The sequence below is a fragment of the Pundamilia nyererei genome, unplaced genomic scaffold, assembly GCF_000239375.1.
Source record: "Pundamilia nyererei isolate P.nyererei 1_Seehausen unplaced genomic scaffold, PunNye1.0 scaffold00020, whole genome shotgun sequence".
NCBI classification, from domain to species: domain Eukaryota; kingdom Metazoa; phylum Chordata; class Actinopteri; order Cichliformes; family Cichlidae; genus Pundamilia; species Pundamilia nyererei.
Window position 1 is genome coordinate 3,172,663 of NW_005187421.1, and position 7,873 is coordinate 3,180,535.

At 37.9% G+C, this 7,873-nt stretch overlaps 2 protein-coding genes across 2 annotated transcripts in view; both read right to left on the reverse strand.

Annotated features, from left to right (window-relative positions):
• Nucleotides 1–4,164, reverse strand: part of bbs7 (Bardet-Biedl syndrome 7) — a 9,780-nt gene extending 5,616 nt beyond the window's left edge. Inside the window, exons 1-13 of the mRNA XM_005726530.1 lie at nucleotides 3,694–4,164; nucleotides 3,529–3,594; nucleotides 2,737–2,799; nucleotides 2,487–2,662; nucleotides 2,202–2,388; nucleotides 2,045–2,114; nucleotides 1,846–1,953; nucleotides 1,392–1,522; nucleotides 1,129–1,213; nucleotides 920–1,022; nucleotides 622–814; nucleotides 423–497; nucleotides 254–319 (exon numbers count right to left, since the gene is read on the reverse strand). Of these exons, the coding sequence (XP_005726587.1) occupies nucleotides 254–319; nucleotides 423–497; nucleotides 622–814; nucleotides 920–1,022; nucleotides 1,129–1,213; nucleotides 1,392–1,522; nucleotides 1,846–1,953; nucleotides 2,045–2,114; nucleotides 2,202–2,388; nucleotides 2,487–2,662; nucleotides 2,737–2,799; nucleotides 3,529–3,594; nucleotides 3,694–3,729 (1,359 nt within the window). The 5' untranslated portion in view covers nucleotides 3,730–4,164. The remainder of the gene's footprint in view (nucleotides 1–253; nucleotides 320–422; nucleotides 498–621; nucleotides 815–919; nucleotides 1,023–1,128; nucleotides 1,214–1,391; nucleotides 1,523–1,845; nucleotides 1,954–2,044; nucleotides 2,115–2,201; nucleotides 2,389–2,486; nucleotides 2,663–2,736; nucleotides 2,800–3,528; nucleotides 3,595–3,693) is intronic.
• Nucleotides 4,165–5,220: 1,056 nt separating this feature from the next.
• Nucleotides 5,221–7,873, reverse strand: part of tmem33 (transmembrane protein 33) — a 7,581-nt gene continuing 4,928 nt past the window's right edge. Inside the window, exons 5-8 of the mRNA XM_005726532.1 lie at nucleotides 7,342–7,409; nucleotides 6,781–6,914; nucleotides 6,469–6,552; nucleotides 5,221–6,258 (exon numbers count right to left, since the gene is read on the reverse strand). Of these exons, the coding sequence (XP_005726589.1) occupies nucleotides 6,129–6,258; nucleotides 6,469–6,552; nucleotides 6,781–6,914; nucleotides 7,342–7,409 (416 nt within the window). The 3' untranslated portion in view covers nucleotides 5,221–6,128. The remainder of the gene's footprint in view (nucleotides 6,259–6,468; nucleotides 6,553–6,780; nucleotides 6,915–7,341; nucleotides 7,410–7,873) is intronic.

Sequence of the window (7,873 nt, forward strand, 5' to 3'; positions counted from 1 at the left end):
TTAATTCTTACTCTCATGTATATATCTCATGTATATCTCATGCACATATCTTTCTTTCTACATAGCACTTTTAATTCTTATTCCTACTTTTATTTTATTTTATTTTTCATGTCTATTTAATCGCAATTTATGACACTACGTTTGCACTGAAGCACCGCAGCAATTTCCTAATGTTGTAAACCTGCTCAACATTTGGCAATAAACTGATTCTGATTCTGATTTTAAAAATGCCACACTTTCATGTACTACTTACTTTGAGCTCAATTCTGGTAGTGTTGGCCTGACATCGGTATGTGGCCAGGAGGAAGTTCCCATTGGGCTGCTAAACATAAACTGAATGAATGTGAGGCCTTTGATCACAGAAGCAGGTTTATGACTTAGTTTGTAAAAGTTTTTGTGTGCACATAGTTTACACAGCTCACCTCTGAGTCACATTCACTGAAACTGACGACAGCTGAGTTCTTATCCACATCCAGGAGGTCAATGGGGACATCACTCTGTGTAGAACATTAGTCTCAGTCATATTCTGCTAGCTTACTTTTGCTACACGGAATGAAAAGTGTACTTTTTTTTGGTATTGCAACTTGTCTTTTAACAGTGCGGTATAACAGACACATGTACCTGCAACAGCAGGTTGTCGATGGCAGTCTGCACCTCCAGGGTGAGGCTGTAGCTGGCATCGTCTTGGCAGAGTGTAAACTTGTCATTGATGCTGAAGACGGGGACAGCAGAGACAGCCGTGCTTGATTGAGAGGTCTGCTGGTACTGCTCACGTCCCTGCAGGACTTTGACCTGCAGCTGCTCCAGCTCTGCCCTGAAAGTTAACAACGTTACTAACTGAAAGACTGAAAGACTTGTTTTGAAATCACACTTCACAGTAAACCAAACAAAAAAAAAGGGAACAAGATTTTGCTAATACCTGAGTGCTTCTACTTTAGACTGTGTCTCCTTGCTCATCCTGACCTCATCTCCGGGGCCAGCCTCGGCCTTCTGAGGCTCAGTGGTCAAACCAGTCACCCATCCTGTAAGAAGTGAAGAAAAGAGTGGACACAAGACACCAGACACTTATTGTTCCTGAGGGGAAAAAATGCATAAGCTGCAGTATTAAGGGAAACATTATCATCTAACCCGTGTAGGTGGCAGTCAAGACCTCATCATAAGACTCCTTCCCTACACAACCACCCTGGATGGAGGTCACACTCTCTGACAATACCTGTTATGAGGAAACACAGCAGAGAAAATATTGAAGATTAAGAAGGGAGTCTGTCATTTAATACCTAAATGCATTAATATTTGTAAATTAAGCAACAATTATTCAAATAACTTTAGGTTTGTAACAGTTACAAAAATACAACTGTAAATCTATGGAGAGTGAATTTTTAATCACTTACGTGCTCAAAGCGCAATGTCGGTTCATTAGAGCTGTCAAAGCCGTAGACCTCAACCGTCCCATCATCCCTCCCCACCAGGATATCATTCACTCCGTCACCAATAATATCATAGTTGTCAATGCAAAGAATTCCTGGGAGACAGAAAACGTGATCACTTTGCCAGAGGTTAAGTCATCACCTAGTATGCATGAGTATCTGTTTAAACATTGTGGAAACATACATTGTGTATAAAATGAGATCAGATAGATCTGTTTGAGAAACAAATTGTTACTGCATGCCCATGCAGTAGACTCCGCTTTATGACTGCTTTGACTCAGAGCAATCACCCTCTGCTGGACAGTAAAAATATTGCACTTTTAAGGCACCTGTACACTGGCTTCATGTGTAAGAACTCGATGCTATGCCCATCTTTTCTAACAGTGTTCATGAGAAAATAATGCATTTCTGTACATACCTCCTTTCTTTTTGTCATTGTCAATTTCCCATTTGGTCGCAGCTGAAAGTTCACCAATCTCAACCAATCCTATTTTTCCATCTGTGGTTCCAAAGAGAATTTCCTCTCCTAAAGAGAAATTTCAGAAATTAAGTTCAAACTGGTACATATAAAGCAGCTTTATGCTTTATGGTTACAGTAAACAAAGAAATCAACTTGCCTTGCTCTTTATACAGTTCCAACACAGAAGGAGGTCCAGGAACTTCTATGTCATATGCAAGTTCAGATCTCTACATACAAAACCATAAAACAATTGGCATCTCTCATTTGACAAAGAGCAACTCATAATCAGAACAGTAAATGAGAGCTCAGTCTACCTGCAAGACTCTGAGCACTCGATCTTGGCATGCCAGGACGGGGACGAGGTGAGTGAGGTTTTCAGTGGACAAACATGTGATGTCATTGATCTTGTCTCCAGAGAGGTAGTAGTCCTGATCTTTGCAGTCACAGTAGTGGTTGTAGATGTAACTTGCGCACACAAAAAGGTCAGCGCCTGAGACATGCCTGGAAAAGACCCAGTGGGGTAAAGATGACACAACTCTGCACAGCTCAATCGTGTAATGTAAATCAAAATGAAGAAAAAAAAAAAACATGTTTCCTACATTGCATTAATGCTCTCAGTTAGGTTGGCTTCAAAAGTGAGGAACTGTTTGCCTTTCTTGGTGAATCCTCGGACCTGAGAACCAGAGCAGACAAAGATCTTTTCCTGGGGAGTTCCCGCAGCACCTCCAAGGTCCATTCGGGCTATCTTCTGGCCAGGAAGTGTTTTAAAGACAGGCTGAAACAAAGAGCCAAAAGTCTTACAAGCTGTTCATTTCAAATCTCTGTGATGACAGGAAAATATTTACTCACCACTGCTTCCCCCTTCTTGATGCCAAAACATGTGAGTATTCCATCATGATCAGCAATAGCAACCTAAAACATGAGGAGACACCAGTCAAGCACTCTAATACTTACCAATTTCATTTTTTAGTTTAATTAACGATTGTAGCAAAGGCAAGGAGTCATATCTAGAAGATAAGCCCAGTATCAAAAGAGAGTATAAAAGAGACCTTACATATACTATAATTTGTTTCGACCGAGCACTGATCCCACATGGTGATATGACCCTTGAGGTTTACCCAAAATGCACTTTTTAAAGTTTTCTACAATGAACTAATAGAAAACATGTTTAATTAAAGCCTGCTGGAAAAATAGTGTCTAAATCTTGTTTTGAGACAAAGTCTATTGATCTTTATGAAATTTGACTGACTATACAAGCAGTTTACATGTCCCTCTTTCAATTAAACTAAAACTTCAAAACAACTGCCCAACTTACTGCACAGCATGACAAGTCTTACTTCTTGAAGGCCTCGGGTAAAGCAATTATTTATCAGAAATCAATGTCATTGGTTTTGATTTCTGACCATCTAGTAAACAAAATATGTATTACAGATAAATAAACTAAAACCCAAATAATAAAACTGGTTACATTTTTAAAATCAGAATCAGAAAGACTTTATTTATCCCCAAGGGTCAATTAACAAAATTAATCATCTGCAGTCTTCAGCAAAAGCAGGAAAACAATCTGGATTTAGTCAGAAAACAATACTAACACCACAAATGTTAATTAATTTAGGTTACTGTATGGCTCATAAACGATACCTTTTGGGTTGCCTTTTTTCCCAGTGGAGGAAGAAGCCTCATAGTTTTCTGAGATGTCACGCCAACCTGAGAGATAGAATGGAGGAGAACTTTTACTCCTAATATTAATTAAAGAGAGAGAAAAACACACACAGCATAAACCCGACGTAGTCTGCTTTGTTTTACCTGAATGTAATCAACTCTATTGAGGCGAAGATCCATCTTCTTTCTACTGTTTCAACTTAAGTAGGAAAAAAAATCTGCAAATATTCCAAGCAGGTTATTCAGACACTACTCTTGGCCCATAGCCGCCCGTTACAATTAACACTTTGTCAGAAAAACGTTCAACCCAATTCCAAGACGATAACGATGCTAGCTGAGACTGGGATTATCTAAAGCAATGGGATTAGCTCAACGTGCTAGCTTTAGCAATCGGAGCTAACTGGTACTGGCACGCAGGCTTCCTCAACGACCGAAAATCATCTTTAAAAAAGACACGAAGGAAGTCGATGTGTGTAGATGTGAGCGCGAATAAATTCCCATTAAACGCCGATATCAGGTATAAACGATCTGTGCAACATTTTGGGACTTGTAGAGGGCAGTTGCCGTTGCTAATGGCAACGTTGCAGGCTGTAACAAAACTGCAATTCCACTGGTTGAAAGGGAGTAACGGACATTGAAGCTGCATTTTGATTGGCTATCTCATTCACGTTTTCTACCGGTGCGTCATATCACTTCTATATCTAGCAGACAATACAAGAATACATAAAAGACAAAAAGAGAAATGAAACATAAAAGCAGCAAATAATGACAATAATGTTTTTAAAAGTGGCTTAAGTGTGCCATTCTGCCAGTAATGTGAAAAATCCCATTAGCCTTTTGAATTTTCAAAGTTTTGGAAACAACTGAATAGTTTTTACTCAAGGATCTGTACCAACTTTTACTCTTTCTCTATTTTTGGGAAATACAAAGTTTACTACTTATCCAGACCCTCTTGGCACCTCTCATTTATAAACATAAAACACCATTTAATTATAGTGACACATTTATTATGTCAATGTTAAAGGTACTTAAAAGTCATAGTCATATATTTTTTTCATTTACACCATTAATAAACACAGTCCTTTACCTATACAAATGCTGGCACATACTGTAGAGAAACTAAAATTTGGTTTTAGTGATGGTATCTTGTCAGAGTTTTCTTGAAAATTGTCTTCTTTCTTGTGCTTTCAGATGACTAACTGGCGTTGTCAGGAGTAATCAGGGAAGAGTACGTGGATGAACTTAAATGAAAGAACAAGCTCTTTTTACTCTCCCACATAAATATCTGTTGCATCATAAAATCAAAGAACTCTTATTTAAAATGACACATAAATATCACACATCGTTTTTTGCAAATATATCCCAGATAAATGGCGTGCAGTGTGTCTATAAGATGTATTTGATATGTACATGTAAAATTGTTTTTACAATGTACTCATAGGGTCTGAACAATTATTCACTAACTCACATTTCTCTAGTGAGAAACAATATACAATTACACTGAAATTATCTGTGATAAATACTTTTATATTAGACCTATGCTTTGAATAACAATTAAAAACAGGCATAAATAAATCCTTATTAGGATTTGTTCATATTGAAGTCAACTATTATAATGCAAGAAATTATTGGTACCAAACCCAATTAGCATTCTTCAACACTATGTTTGTTTAGGAGATAACTTTATTCTCATTATAAAAATGTGGTTTGTCTGTAGGCAAGTAAACACAATTAACATGGCAGGGAAAGAAAAACATACCAGGGCATGCATTAAGCAAGAAACCTATAGCCTAATAAAAAATGAATGACTCAAAATCAAAACAGCTTTTAAACTGAGAAATGAGGTCAGGGTGCATTCATAAGCATGGCATGCTTTCTGCAAGTTATTCCATTTGTGAATCATACAGCAGAACATCTGGTACCTTAAAATATCCTATAAAATACAGCAGATTATTTTCTCAGTTTAACATCCATTTTGACATCATAGCTACATAAGATTTTGCATGTTGCTGAAATGTGAGTCAATGGCATTGATAGAATACATTTAATATTTAGGCTTTTAGACACATAAGAGCATTGGATGCTTTACAAATCAGACATAGTTGGAAACTGAAAAAGTACAATATGATTATTTAAAGAAATGATCATAATCCATTGTTTATAAACACATGTTCATTAATTTACTAATCTGAGAATGTTAATGTTTCATTATATAATAAGTGATTTTAATGAATAAATAAGACATGAAAGGAAAGAATGATAACAGCCGATAAACAGGGAACCCAGCTGATGTCAAGCTAATGTGCTCGGCCCATCGAAGGTAACAGAACAGGATGTCCACCGCTTCAATGAGGTCACATTAAAAGGATGGAAACGCAAATATCAGCATTAGCCTTCAGTGCATTACTGGCTGGTCTTCAGCTGCACTCAGATACACAAAAATTGGAGCACAGACTGTAAAGTTGACATTCAAAAAAAACGGTTCCTTCCATTGATGGCAAAGTCTTTCCCCATCGAAGTTAAGTCACATCGTACATCTTACTGAAAAACAAAACATGAGGAAAACAAATTTAGTGTAATCAAACCCCCGTGGGGGCGAGGCGGCTGATAAAGGCGATACTGCTGAGGCACATCCTCCTGAAGAAGGCAGGGCAGGCAGGCTTCATGATGAAATGCTCCAAAAGAATTCGCAGCTCGGTGAACAAGGTGCTGAGATAGAAAGAAAAGTACTTCACTCGGATTGTATTGAAAGCAAATTTAATCTAATCTTTGTACCTTCTGAATAGCAGGGCATGCCAACTCTAAACAGAAGGGCCATGTCCTTGGTTGAACCCCAGAGCCTCTTGCTGTGAGGCAACAGCGCAAAACACTGAGTCACCATGTTGCTATGTGACAATAACGGATAATTCAAAGTCTTACCGGCAATATGGATTTCTTCTGGATGTGTAGCGCAGAGTGAGGAATCGGTAATAAATGAAAGGCAGCAATAGGCTCCCCTGGCCGCTGTTGACAAAATATTATTGACATGAACATGTGAAAACTGGACACTCTGTATTAAGATTACAAAGAAGGGCTTGCATTTGTTAAGAGAAAACTGATAGATATTTATGAGATTAACACAACAATAACCACAAAACAGTCACTGCAACTAATCAATATTTACATATCTCTAGATTAGGGATGCTACAATTGGTCTTCAGAAAAAGAAATCGTTGACAGTTGTAAGCATACCTGAACAGCATAAAAATAGTTGCTGGCATCAAGAAGATCTCATTACAGGCAATAAACTTCAGGATATTCTGCTGATTAGTTGTCAGTTTGTCCAGGAGACCCCGGATAAACATCATGCTGTTTGGGCCCATGGTCTTAAAGAAACAGAAAACAGTCACAAAGTGAAATGAAAGCTTTGGCAAATCAACATTTTCAAATGAGCAGTGGGTGCAAGAAGTAAAAGGTAAAGGAAAACACATTAAAAATCATTAGCCTCCAGACTTTAAGTCGCTTAATGGTACATTATACGTTCGTAGTTCAATTTAACTGTAACAGTTAAGTATAAAGTTCTTTACGTTGTGTTTCTCATTTGCCTAATCTCTCTCAAACACACACACACACGAGCAGAGCAGCCATGTAAAGCGCTGCTCTGTTGCAACTGTGTGAACCCAACCACAAACCTACTCTGCTGCCTCAGACATGGTGGCCTGGCTGGTACTAATATCCCATCTTGTGGCTATATAATGTTTAAACTGATTTCACAGTAATTTTCAATAAGTCACTGTGGTGACTCATACTTACATCAAGAACTTTCTTTGTGTAGGTAGTTGCGTGAAGCAAGGAAAAAAGAAAAACTGGAAAGATGCTCACTGGACAAGAAGGTTAAGATTAAATAACAAAAAAGAACAACTTCCTCCTAAATAATACGGATTCCAACTACGGAAAAACTAAATCTTTTACTGCTAAGACTAATTGATTTGTAATACTGCAGGTCTGAACCCTTTAAGGACTCCTATCAGACCGTCTTTGGAAAAAAACTGCAGCAACAAGTAAATGTCTGTCCAACTATAGCAGTGAAATAGTGTTTTATTATTGTTTAAAACTAAAAAACACACAATGTATGTAGCAATGCTATCATCTCCATTAGGGCTGGGCCAAATTATATCGTTCACGGTAATACCGGTATAATGTTAGGCAACGATAGGAAAATGAAATATCGCGATAGAATGGGAGTAAAATGCGCATGCGCAGTGCCTTTGTTTTCATACGCACATGGCCGATTGTTGAGTGAAACAGATGAACCAGAATTGGTTTGTAAAAATGGTGCAACTTC